This window comes from Lycium barbarum, chromosome 7, assembly GCF_019175385.1.
Source record: "Lycium barbarum isolate Lr01 chromosome 7, ASM1917538v2, whole genome shotgun sequence".
NCBI classification, from domain to species: Eukaryota; Viridiplantae; Streptophyta; class Magnoliopsida; order Solanales; family Solanaceae; genus Lycium; species Lycium barbarum.
In genome coordinates this window covers 134346519-134360578 of record NC_083343.1, presented here as the reverse complement: position 1 = coordinate 134360578, position 14060 = coordinate 134346519, and the positions used below count along the sequence as shown (strand labels likewise).

Here is a 14060-nt window from a genome sequence, read left to right as displayed (position 1 = left end):
CAAATTACAGCAACAAAGTGGAGAAAAATTGTGAAAGGTCCGCATGTGGTATATGATCAGCGACCTGACATGTTTAGGTCAGTTATATGTAGTGTTATCCTTAGCCATAATTTTGGTTTCTACCACTTGTTCTGCTTATCAACCTTTTGTGAATGAACTTCTAGAGGGACTGTTCGATATGCAAGTGCTCATGCGCACATGGGAAGGACTGCCAGTAGAAGAGATGATCTGGAATCACTTGCATATACACTCATTTTTCTTCACCGAGGAAGGTTGCCATGGCAAGGATTTCAGGTATCTGTAGTAGCTTCTCTCGAGTTTTTGAACTGCAGTAGAGTCAAGTTGTTCTTTTCAACTTCCAGCTCGTCCTGTAATAACAAGTTTTTGTTCTGATGACCATCTTAGGGAGATAACAAATCATTCTTGGTCTGCAAAAAGAAGATGTCAACGTCCCCAGAAATGCTTTGCTGCTTCTGTCCACCACCTCTGTGAGAATTTCTCGATACAGTAATCAACTTGAAATTTGATGAAGAACCTAATTATTCAAAGTTAACCTCTTTATTTGGGAGCTTGCTTGGACCTGATCCTGCAATAAGGCCAATTAACACTAATGGTGCCCAAAAGGTGGTGTTTTGCATGTCTCACCAACTTTGCGTATTTACTTGGGCTTATGTATTTTGACTGTCTATAACCTTATCATGCTATTATTGTAGATGTTTCAAGTTGGCCAAAAGCGGGGGAGATTAAATCAAGAGGAGGATGAAGAGCAGCCTAGAAAGAAGGTTCGCATGGGAGTTCCTGCAACACAGTGGATTTCAATTTACAATGCCAAAAAGCCCATGAAACAGAGGTGAAGATTTCATTTCATATTATGTGCTTTTCTCTGCAAAGCAATTGAATTATGTCCTACGTGCTGAAATTACATTATTCGGTATATTCTATATTTTTCTTTGTGTTAGTACCTTCTCTTTTGTAAGGCAAGTATAAGTATAATTTTATTAAGCTAGTACCAAGAAGGTATGTTGTTATAGTACCAAGAGGGTACTGCAAGACATTACAAAAGAAAATTACTCCTAACTTGTTACATCTTTGACATCATGGTGTCCAAAAAAGATGTTCCACATTTTCTATCCTATGCTCCTTGCAAAACAGACTATGGATACAATTGGATTTAACTACAGATAAATGCTGTTTTTTCCTCTTCAAAGTATCTCTTCTTCCTTTCTAGCTAAATACTCCACATGATGCACAATGACAGTCTTACAAATCTGTTTCAGCTTGTTAGTACCTTTTACTGATTAATGTTTTTTTTTAATGGTTGTTCATTTAGTAGTAAAATCTTCAATTGTACATCTTTGGACAATTTTCTTTGATTCCCCTTTTTTATGCAAATTGGTGGTATGAGGGTGGGTAGCCACCTCATGGGTGGTGGGGAATAAAGACGGTTATTGATTTTGCTATTGCAAATTTCATTTAGGCTGATGATCCTGTGCTCAGGGAGACATGTTTTATTCTGAATTAAAACACGACTCTGGTCATTGCTTTTGGATTTGCAGACTAGATGCTGATGATGCATATCGTTTTGATAAGTCGTTTAAATTTGTTTGTTATTTGGAAAATTTTTATCGGAAACAGCCTCTCTACCCCACAAAGGTAGAGGTAAGGTCTGCGTACACATTACCCTCCCCAGACCCCACCTGTGGGTTTACATTGGGTATGTTGTTGTATTTGGAAAAATTACTGACGTTTTTATGCATAAATTTTGCTGTACTTGGAACTAAGCATTGCTGTCTTCAAAAAAAAAAAAAAAAGAGAGTTATTCAGCACAGATGCGTTTTTTTTTTTTTTTCTAACTGAAAAGTCGTTAAGAGGCTGTAATATCGATAATCCAGCAACCAGAAGGTGCTGCAGATTGCGCGATTTGGAATCTTTTCCACCTTAATTTTTTTTTTTTTTTGTACGTGCTGCTTAGGCTCTTGCTGTATATGCTAAGTAATTGAGGCAGATTTTTAATAGTTCATATTGTAGTTTCTATGTCACTTGGAGTCTTGGGCGGTCTTGTTGTGTAAACTCGTAAGATGGACCTCTATTTCTGAGATAAAGATAGTTGTATTAGGAAATTTGGTACACTCTTCAGAATCAAGGAGCCTACTGTTGCTCGTATAGTGTCAATGTATCCAAGAGTTGTATTATCATTTATCGATTTTCAAGAACTTCTATAAACCTATATAATTTAGTTAGTGTTTCGGGGCACACTCTTTTGTCGCAGTTGATTGAGTGTAGTATTTTGAGAATCGTCCTTTATCTGTTCTTGACTTAGTGTAATGAGTTTTATTTAGCTTTCAACTTCCAATAAAAATCACTTTGCATAAACTTATCTCTCCGCTATATTTTTTGTTTTTATTGCCTTTGGAAAATTTCGGGAATATCTTTATATGAATTTCATTGTGGAGAAGCTTGATGATCTTGTGCTGCATTTAGTTGGTACATAAACTTGAGCAATATGGTTATTTTCACTACTTTTAACAACAATTTGCCCTAGAAGTGTGAAGTAACATGATTGGGAGAAATATATGACTTACTGGGCTATTTAGGTCGCATGGAACTTTAAATAATATGATAAAGACTGGCTGCCACTATACGGTTTTAAGTGCCTAGATATGGTTACTAGAAAATTAGAGATTTTCAAGGATGACATTTTGTGGTCATGCTCCTTGATTTCAGGGGAGAGTCCTAGTCTGTTCAGTATGTGGTGGTAATTGTAGATAATGTACTTCATGAGTTTCTTTACACGAGTGCACTATGTAATGCGATGTAGCTTTTTTTTAGGTACCATTATAATGTAACAGATGCAAGGTTGGCAGAGCATGTGGAGAAAGGGACCGATGATGGACTATATATAAGTTGTGTGGCATCTTGTTCCGGCTTGTGGGCTATTATCATGGATGCTGGAACTAATTTCACAAGCCAAGTTTATGAGCTATCACCATTGTTCTTGCACAAGGTAAATGTGAATTCCGTTTATTCCACTATGCTAATGGATCCTTCATTTGCCATGTACATGTACATATGTCAAATGGTGTGATGTTAGTGTACGGTACGTGCATATATTTTTCAAAGTACAATAAAACTTGGCCAAAAAGGCGGCACGTACCCCTACCAAATACTTCCACATAATAACTTGTGTGTATTGAAGCCAAATCCATGCGTGTTATAACATAGTTCTTATTGCACTTCACTGCTGCTTCAACCTGATATTTGATCTATATTAGCTATCGTAATGCATTATTACAGGAGTGGATTATGGAACAGTTGGAGAAGAACTATTATATTAGTTCTCTTGCTGGTGTCACCAATGGAAGCTCTCTTGTTGTAATGTCAAAAGGTGTGTCGTCTAATTTCTGCAGGTTGATCCTATATGCTAAATTTTGATTGGTATTGCACTTTACCTGCAGTGTTGTCAAAGGCTAGCGTAAGCCCTAAAGCTAGGTGCAAAACAGGCTGAGCTCTTCGCCTTGCTTAGATGGCACCTTAGAGCAATCACCAAGGCGCTAAGGCATACACCTTAATACCAATGAGATTCGTCCCGAAGAGCCAACACTAAACAATAAATGTTTCACTTAATTATAATTATTTTAATTCCTTTGCCCATGTAATTTTTATGTGCTTATATTTTTCTTTTGATGAAGTAATAAATTTTATTAATAATGTGGGCATGGAAACACCCGTATACAACAACTCAAGAAGTATACCAAAAAGTGGAAAACCTACAAAAAATGAGTCCGTTCTTTACGAACAACACCCAATCATCTATACATAAAGAAAACTGACGGGGGCACCAAAAGGAAATAAGAGATAAGAGGCTATGTTTCAATTGTGCAAAGTTCATCTCAGCATCTTCAAAAGCTCTCTTGTTTCTCAGGTTTTTTGGTCTTATTTTTCTGTAAAAAAAAATCATTCTTAGGTTTCGGCCTTTCATGAACCAAAGGCAGGACTATTGTCGCTTATTCTGCTATCTTGAAATATAAAGTAAGCTAACCAGTTGTTCTTGTCACTCTGTTTGTTTATAAAGAGTTGATCTTTAGAGTGAACCAACCTTTTATATGTTCTGTTTATCTCTAATTATTATTACAGTACCTTTTTTTTTAAAATTTATTCTTGAACTTTTTATTGTTAAAGCCCGAATTTGAACTGAATTACAATGCAATTCTGTATTACGTGTACTGGGGTTCAATTGAATCCACTTCATTGGAGAGTTACAATGTGCAAATTGGGTAAAAAAGTGTTCTTTTGTATTTGTAGATAAATTGTTGAATATGTTTGATAGCTAAGTGTATTCACTTACTGTGCAAGTTTGCATTTTTTGGGAAAATTACGCTCTATGTCTACTGGGAGAAAATATTTACGCCATGTAGCCCATATTTTGAGTTTGTTACCTGGTTTAGCCCATATTTGTGTATAAACACCTTTTTTTTTTTATACGCTTTTGTATAAACACCTTTTATACAATGTTGATACATTATGTATAATGCTTTTCCCCAGGTATAATGTATAGATAAAACATATAGAGTTACGTGGCGTAATATTTTATGTTGGGCTGTATATTTTTGAAAATTTCCCTTTTGTTTTTTTAATCCCCTTGTTAGACTTCATGGCTTTACCACTCTGTGTGTATATAAAGAGTCAATCTTTAGACTGGAAGCTAATTTTTACTTGTTTCTTAATACTTCAATTGAAATTATCTAATTAGCGTGTGCTTTGATCCGAAAAAAGTACTAGGAGCTCGGTTAGATTGAGCTCAGTTCTTGTTGTTATTCACTATCTGACATATGAAACCTAGTAAAAGCCAAGCCTTTTACATCTTTGAGCCAGAAAATCCTCAAATCGTTTAGTTGGAGTCCTTTGTGTTCCAAACGAGGGGCTCAACAGCAATACATATAGATTGATAGGTATAAATATCTGAAACCTTTGTGCATTAATTAAGGTTTGGTGTTTAGTATTTATGCATAAAATGGGAAACACAGAGATTTGGTGCAAAAAAAAAAATGAAGGCACAGTGAAGCTTTCTCTAAAGTTTTATGCTTTTGGGTCTTTACTCTTTTGTATGATTCTTGAAGGAGAGATGGAATGAGGCTGTGAAGAATTTTTTTACGTCGAAGTGAGAATTATTGTGATCCATATTCTGGTGGGTAAATGGCATGATCTTTATTAAGGAGAATCAGTGCCTGGTGATTTACGGTGAGAGGGATAGGAGATAGAGGAGAGGAAAGGAGAAAAAACAGAAGAAAATGAGCTTTTTTTCTAGTTCCACGTTCCTTCAAGGAGTGTTTTTCTCTGTCCAGCATCAATAAAATCGATGCCACATGAACATGGTCAATGGTCAGAGGCGTTTATTAATAGTCATTCCGCCAATAAAATAGTCATCCAACTGTATTTTGTCTCAACTTTTTGCACCTTTGGATGGCTGTGGGATGAGGCAGGGGGGCTTCTTGAGCCTTATCCTGATTGAGGAAGAAGGATACGACAGCCTTCACAAGTATAAGGGTGAATGACAAGTCTAGAGATTAGAATATGTTTTGCAATCAAGTGTAAATAGTGTTTTGCATCTAAGGAGGTGGGTTTCAACTGAGTAGTATTAGGGGAGTTTTTAATAGAGAAATGACTTCTACTAGATACTATGGACGCTATATTTGCCAATCTACCCATCGCCTTGCTGGTTTACGTGTAGCAATTTTGTAACTTGATCATTATGGCTGGTGAATCTTTTCATCCATGATTGTTAAGCCCAAGGAGTGGAAGCTGTACCATATTACAGGGTACTTGAGAGTTCAGTTTTAATGTTGTCGTATCCTACTCTATGCACCCTTTTTTTCCAACATTTGAATGAGAAATATAAACCAAACATTCTGGATTTCTGCCTGATTGTTACCTCCAGTCCAGCTTTTTAAGTACCTTTATATGTTTTATCTACAAATAACTTAATTCATTGGATTGACAGTGTCAAGCTGATATAGCTTTGTAAGTCAACCTCTGGCAGTTGGAAGGAAGCAATACTTGCCTTGTCGCATGGAATGGACAGAATTAGCTATGTCAAAACAGACAGCAACTGAAAGAATATGAGAGACAAGGTAGGGCTTGATTAACATTTAGTAGCTGGGATACAAATATACAATACAGGATCAGCTTTGCCTGGCAACACATTTTCATGTTAGGACAAAAATATCAGATTCACAGCATTTGCATGCAATTATCAGTTTATTCAATTCCTTGCAGTTCATGTCACCTTGCATGATACTAATCCATTGTTAATGACTTTTTAGTTAACTTATCTGAAAATTAACTTGATCTCATTAAGTATGAGTCACTTGTGTTTGGAGGACTGGTAGATACTCGTGAACATATTCCCTTTTTGGCATTTGGATTTGAAGCATTTTCCATGAAGGTTTTTTATCAGAACAACAATTCTCATGTCCGTTTCAAAAACCAAACTTGTTATTGGAAAACTATCCAAACAAAACGACTACTTGGTCTAAAGACGGTTCACGTACAATTATTTCCCTTTTTTAGTTTCAAAAAACAGAGCAACAATCTGTCCACACACCAAAAGTTTGAAGAGTTCCTTATCCAAATGTCCTTGTTGCGGATGCATTTATTGGTGATGATATCAATACAATCTTAAGTGGTACTAAGATAACTATTTTTAGCATCTTGATAATCCTGATGTTAGTTTGTTCTCTTCAGGATCCACAATTGGGTACAAACAAAACTTCGTCTATGACAGCTCAACCAGAAGGGCAATCAATCGACCTTGAGGAATACTCTGCATCAAAGACTCTGATTCCTTTTGACCAACCACTCCCTCTACTTCGAGGTCCCATCAGGGCTGGCCCACAAGAAGAAACAGCTGGGCGATTCATCCTCGCATTTAAAGACCCTATCTCCTGGGCCTCTGCATACAAAGCTTGTGAGTCTCAAGTTATTCAACAATGTGAATCCGGAGCTAGGATTGGTTGCTCCATCGTAGCCTCAGACAAATGTAAAACCCCTTGGTGGAAATCATTCCCTGGCAGTGCTTCCAATCTAGACTTTGCAGAGAGGGAGAGATGTGAAGAACGTGAAATGGAGGCTTGCCTCGAAGCAGCAAAGGGAAAGTGCCGTGAATTCGCAAAGCAGAAGTGCTTCCCAGCATTTCGTGATGCAAGGATTGCAGTAAAAGGTTTGAGTCCCAAGGTGAACCAAAAAGAGTTATCCAGGCTAATTTCTTGGGTGAACTTTGGGGACAAGTGTCAGATAACTGATCTTTGGAGATTAGAGAGCCCTTGGCTTGAGTTTAAGTCACAGCTTGAAGTAGCTTATTGCAAAGGGAGTGATATATTAGGTTCAGAGACACAGAAATTAATGAAAATTTGAGAACTGATTTTCAAAAATAGTGCATTGAGTTTATTTTATTAGTAAGTGAAGTTTAATGGGACTGCGAATGTTCTTGATCCCATACTTTAGAAATCTTTCTTTTGCTTCTTGTATTTGACATTTGCTGCTGTACTAAGTGTACACTACCACAATATAGTCAAATGTGCGACTTTGACCAAGTAACACGCGTGGCTTGGATTACTATGGCTTAGATTTACAGCACATTCACAGTTCGATTCAATCCTCTTGGGTCATGATGTCTTTCTTTTAAACAAACAACTAATTAAATACGTGACTTGACAATATATAGACTAGTTTAAATGAAGGTAAAGGTATTTGATCAACTTTCAGCATCAAATTGAATGAACTGTGGGAATAGAAGCGAAAGGGCCAGTTTTCAGACCAAGAATTAGCTAGAAAATAGCCATCACAAGCCATGAAATCACCACGCACTGGGAATACCACATAAGGGAAGCAATTAACGTTAAGGTTGTCACTATCAAAATTTAATGAACAAACAAATCTGCATGATTTCCATAGTCAGGCTGTGCAAGAATGAGACGTGCACAGTTCACATATAGGATTTGACCCTTCACTTATACCAGCCAAAATGGGCACCAGTACAATTTAATATTGCATTTGTCACTGCGATGCAACAGGAAAGTGTTTTGGACGTAATATGCTCACACGTACATCTTGTTCATCATTCTGCCCTCTATGGAGATATTGACATCAATACCTTTCCGTTATAACTACTGTACAATAATACACCAGCCATCAAATTTAGTACATATAAATCTACATATAATTTAGTACATGTGAACTGGAAACGTTAGGTAACAAAATACACCAACTTAGTACGTCATGAAAAACATACAAAAACAGAGAAAAAAAACTCAACTTCTACCTACCTAATAAATGCCATGTGGGGTTTTTGTCTGAGAAGTTGCCAGCTAATGAATTTGAGGATATTCCCACTTGTAAGAATAAGGGGTGCCAAGATTCTATCGTTGCTTCAATATGATGAGGTCAAGTTCTAATCTTTATAAGTAGTTGTGCTATCTATAATAATGTCCTCAATCCAATAATACTTGTTGTTTGGGTTCATTGATGTTGTTATAATATTGGTATGTATTTGATGTTGCTATACAGTAGTTTGAGTCAATGGGTGGTGTGACAATGAGTGTGAACTTTGTATAAATTGCAAAATTCTTCATTTATTGTTTGTTACCCTTGAACGCACATGTACACTCATGTTATTATATATAGTTCAAAGATTATCTTGTTTACTATGAAAATGAAATCAGAAAGATAGTGTGTGGTGATGTTTCTGATGTCTTTGGAATACAAGTATAGAGGCTTTTCTTATGGATGTCTGTAAGACATATTAATGCAGATGAAAAATTGAGAACTCAGTATGTATGATAATGATTTTCCATGTTTGGTTATAGTCTGAGATGTTGCCTGAGTAATTTGAGGCTATTCCCACTTGTAAGAATAAAGGGTGCTAAAAATACCTCCTTGCTTCAGTCCAATCTTTATAAGCATGAACAGTGTTGTCAATCAGTCCAATCTGATACACCTCTTTTACTTTCTCGAAAAAGAAAAACTTTGAAAATCTGATACACCTCTTTACTCCTAGCAATTTGGGTCCGCTGATTTTTTAGGTCGCCTGTTTCCAGTTCTGGGTGCAATCTAGTATTTTATGTCAATGTGTGTGCTGTGTCAGTATTACAGTTCTTAAATTTTATGTTATATTCAAATAGAAAGCATAAGGCAGCCGGTACTACATAGGATTTATGTAATTCTTGTTAGTTCACTAGATGATCCAAGTTGGTCCTCACAAAATAAGTGCTATATGTCTTGTATCTGCTGATCATTGCTTCTGTGCGCCGTCATTGTTGGATTTGAGTGTTGGATTTGAGTGGTGTAAAGAATTCCCTGATACAGTAAAAGTCGAAGCATTCATTTGCATAGGCGATGAAGTGCAACTGCAAGCATAGTGCCCACTTCATCATTTGAATTTGATACTAAAGTGTCCAAGAGCTTTGGCTCTCTCACCAATATGATCTAATAAGATGTGCGGCCGGTCCTAAGGGTTGGCCCCATACGGATTGGTGTCATTGCCTTCTCTTTCCATTACTTTCCTGTCTGAGTAAACAACGCATAAAAGTTTGATGCTCTAGAGCACTTCACTTCTCTGATATAAGCTTTCTTGTTTCATTCAGAATAAGCTGTATTCTTTGACTATGTAGAATGAGGTTGCTGATCTATTTAATCCTCTTGCAGGACAAATGGAGCTCTGAGGTACTGTTATACTTCTTTTGAAGAATAGAATGCTTGTGCTGTCCTGAGAAATAGTAATTATTCCTGTATGTGGAGTCTATGTACTATTGTAAGTTTTCATGTTCATAGGAATTGGAATGTATAATTCATGTTATCCACACCAGAGGAAATTCTTCCTTAACAGAAACAGAAGTGGCGATTTCTATCTTTGGTATTTGTTCTTTTTGGTTCAATTTCTTTCCTCTTTCCTATATAATCTGCAGATAGTAAATAAATAACAATTTCTTTCTTTTTTAATGAGCATAGGCATGTAAGTTTTCAAACAGTAGAGACATCACAAATCCGATTCAATTGATGAGAGATACTATGCTAAAAATTTTTAAAAAAGAAGAAGGAGCTAATTTAACTTTAGGAATCAGCAACTTATTATTAGACAAGGAATCTGCTACAGCAGAGATGAACTTTGACAACACAAGGCCCCAAAATACGACAAACGTATACAGATATTCTTCAACAAAACACTACGGGCAACAGAGGTACACAAAACTCTATAATCACCGTTATAAAAGCAAAAAACTATTCACGTAGTCTTCCAATTCTTGACTATTTCAGCTAGACACACTCTTTGTCCATTTACATCTCCCGAGTCAGTTGCCTACAACTATTTCACATAAGATAAAAGGAAAGAATTAGATACAGAACAATTATCTCAATTCTCACATATTTATATAGAAACTGAAATAATGGAAATACAAGCTAGATCTGTCATGGACACCGAGTAATTGTTTCAAACGTTATTTTCTGTTGCATAACAGGGGAGATCGTCATTGGAATTTCAACTCATGATAACACATTCCCATTTATAATAATTGTTTGATCACTGAGCTTTTCCTATTGGGATCTACTGGATGATGGTGGAATATTTTCTGTGGTGACTAAAATGATTCTCAATGGTTCTGCATAAATTAGGACCTGATGATTTACTTCTTCCTTTTTCTATGTATACTTTTCACGAAATCATTCACTTATCTAATAAAACAAGAAATATTTAAATGAAGATATAGTATAACACCAGTTATGATAAACTAAAAAAGAATCAGTATAGAGCTCAATATGAATATATACCTGAAGGTTTTGACATTACATCTTGTGCGACTGGGAACTTGCCTAGATGCCATTATTTCTTCTTCTTCTTCTTCTTCTTCTGTAATGCATTTAACCTCGCTGCTGCTTTCGCCTTCTCAAAATTATTCTGTATTCTAAATCTTCAGCGATCCTAGAAAGCCAATTTGGATTTCGAGAAGAAAGCATGAGATATGCTATGGAGAATCCTATGGACAGTCCACAACCATATCCCATAAGAACCACTTTCCAGCTGAGTTCACTCAAAATTGATGAATCGTTTTCTTCATCTACTTTGTTTGTCTCTGGTCCCCACTTACTTCCACAATCTTCCGAAACTGGGAATCCGCGTAATCCATTGTTGCCTTCATATGAATTGTTCTCAAATGTAGCAAATTGAGGTCCTCTCGGGATGCATCCTTCAAGATGGTTGCGAGAGAGGTTTAAAACTGCAAGACATGTAAGAGAAACTAGTCGTTGCGGTATCTCTCCTGAAATCTTGTTGAATGAAAGGTCCTAATGATTCGACTTACAGATAACTCTCCGAGTGATGGCGGGATATGACCCTCCAATCCATTGTGAGACAGATTCAACATCCGAAGCGAAATGAGATTCTCCCAGAACACTAGGAATATGTCCTTCAAATTTGTTGTTTGAGAGATCCATAGTGGTGTACAAAGACAAGATTCTCACAACTTCGAGCTCCAGCCCCTTCGTTACAACAGTTACTGAGTCTTGGTAATATGTTTGGGCTGCATCACGTGGTGAGTTCATTGTTTGATCAATTCTCCTCATGCCTTTCAGATTTTGAAAAAGTCTTGTTGGCAACTCTGCTGTAAATGCATTGCAAGAGAGATCTAACATCCGAAGCTGAGGAAACAAGTTATCAATCCTCGAAGTTCTGATGGGTCCATGCAATTTATTAGATCTCAAGCTTAAAACTTGTAGCTTTGGAAGAGTCCCCAACCACATAGGGAATGTATCATTGAGGTGATTGTTCCCTAAATCAAGAACTTCCAACTGTTTGCAATTGGACAAGGATCTTGGGATTTTTCCCTCTACCTTATTGCCATGCAAGTTGAAGCTTTTGAGTTGACTTCTGGAGCTAAAAGTTGTTCGGAGATACCCAGAAAGACTATTGTATTGCATATCCAAGACCTCGAGGTAGTCAATCATGTTACCCAGACATCGTGGAATTGTTCCCGTCAAATTGTTTCTTGCCAAATCCAGAACTATTAATGTCAAATTGCAAAATGAAGAAGGGATCTCCCCACTGATACTATTATTTGATATGAAGAAATAGTTTACAGAGGGGAACAGAATAGGTAGCGACCCTTCAATAGAATTGGACCGTAAATCAATAGTACTTAGATTAGAAAGTGATGAAATCTGGCCAATACTTGTCAACATGTTGTGGGATAGATTAAGATATTCCATATGCATCCAATTAGACCATGCCCAATCAGGAATTCTTCGTTGAATCTTATTATTTGAAAGATCCAAGTAACGAAGCTGCTCTGTTGATCTCAAAAAATCCAGTTCTTTTACTTCACAAGCGGACAAATATAAGAACTCAAGATTTTTTGGTAAGGTAGACTTGACTTTATTCTCATTGGTCAGAGAAATACTATTATATGAAAGATCCAGCTTTCTAAGTTGTTTGAGGTTTGAAAAGAAGCTGACATCTACATTGCCACTAAACTTGTTATATGAAAGATAAAGTTCTGTTAGATTCACAAGGTTCTGAAGTGACCTGGGAAGAGGACCTTGCAACTGGTTGCCGTCTAAATAAATCAATTCTAATGTATTGTACTTGAAATCCTCAAGCTGACCAGAAAAGTGGTTATCAAACAAGCTTAATTCAGTAAGTGATGGGAGGGAGAATACCCAGGATGGTATTGCTCCATTCAGGGAGTTATTTGATAGCCAAAGTGTCTTTAGATTACGCAGCCCACTTGTAAACAGAGGAATTGGTCCCTCAAGTTGGTTATCTCTAAGGAGCATACCCTCTAGACGCGTGAGATTCCAAAGAGATCTCGGAATCGGCCCCGACAAATTGCACAAATCAAGTCTCAAGTACTGCAATACAGTCAAATAGCCAAGAGATTCAGGCAGGAAATTACCAGAAAAATTAACATGAGAGAGAAATAACTCCTTGAGAGATGCACTGCTGTTCCATTTGGTCTTTGGAAAATCACCACTGAGCTGCTCATTCCAAACTAAGGCAAGTGTTTCCAGGTTGGGCAGATGAAAAATACTCTCAGGTATTATCCCATACAATCCCGTATCTAGCAGCCACAGAGTTGTTAAATGGGAAGAAAAATTTGGAGGAATGGTGGAAGAGATGTTTACATAACTAAGATCAAGCTCTCTTAACTGGGTCAAATTTTGAAGGAGCAATTTAAAATTGTGAGGTCCAAATAGCAGATCTATGTTTCCTAAATTAAGAGATTGCAACTTGGAAAGATGAGAGAATTCAGAAGGAATTTGACCTGAGAAATTTGACCGGGAAAGATCAAGATGGGTCAAGCTCGAAAACTTACCGAATTCGGGCGAGATGTGAGAATTAGAGAAGTCATTCAGAGAAAGGTTGAGCATTCGGAGATGAGAGAGCTGGAATAGGCTGCTATTCGAATCAATCTTCCCTTGAAGCTGGCTGCAACCAAGGTCAAGTTCAATGACATGGCCAGTAAAATCATCGCATACAACACCATCCCATGAGCAGCAATCTCTGCTCATGTTCCAAGACCTTGTTTTTGGATAAGACTGCTGATCATAGTAATAATCACAATAATAAGAGGCTGAGGGATCTACAGTAAGCTTATTTTTGAATTTTAGAAGGGAAATGCTTTCATCTTTGGAGCACAGATGAGTTAAGGGTGAAGAAAAGGCAAGTTGACAGAGAAAGAAAGATGCTAGTAGAAATAGGAGGTATTCGTAGCCCATTTTTAGTAATAGAGAAAGAATAAAGAAAGCTGTGCTTTGTGTTATTCATAAATCAAAATTCATGAGATATATATACAACACTGGTGGATGTTAAAATTCGAAAATTGTTATGATTTTTTGAGAAAATTAGTTAGATAATAAAAAAAATTGTCATCTTTAATTTTCTGTCTGAAATATTATACAAAATTTAAGCCAAAGAAACCCGAATCATTTTTCAGATTTTTTAACTAAAATATTCAATTTTCGAGAATACTTTTAAAAAAGTGGTTTTATTAAAAAATAAAAAAAAATCAGAT

The 14060-nt window shown here is 36.6% G+C and overlaps 1 protein-coding gene, 1 long non-coding RNA gene and 2 pseudogenes across 2 annotated transcripts; 3 read left to right on the top strand and 1 right to left on the bottom strand.

The window, feature by feature from the left end:
• LOC132604618 (casein kinase 1-like protein HD16) overlaps positions 1-6115 on the top strand; it is a 42969-nt pseudogene extending 36854 nt beyond the window's left edge.
• A 659-nt stretch (positions 6116-6774) lies between these two features.
• LOC132602006 (uncharacterized) lies at positions 6775-7410 on the top strand. The gene has a single exon (XM_060315039.1). It carries the CDS (start codon positions 6775-6777, stop codon positions 7408-7410), a length of 636 nt encoding a protein of 211 aa, XP_060171022.1.
• A 537-nt stretch (positions 7411-7947) lies between these two features.
• On the top strand, positions 7948-9901 carry LOC132604620 (uncharacterized). The gene is made up of 2 exons (XR_009568765.1): positions 7948-8438; positions 9700-9901. It is a non-coding gene; the product is annotated as an uncharacterized LOC132604620 (long non-coding RNA).
• Positions 9902-10103: 202 nt separating this feature from the next.
• On the bottom strand, positions 10104-13793 carry LOC132604617 (receptor-like protein Cf-9; annotated as a pseudogene).
• Between the last annotated feature and the right edge of the window lie 267 nt (positions 13794-14060).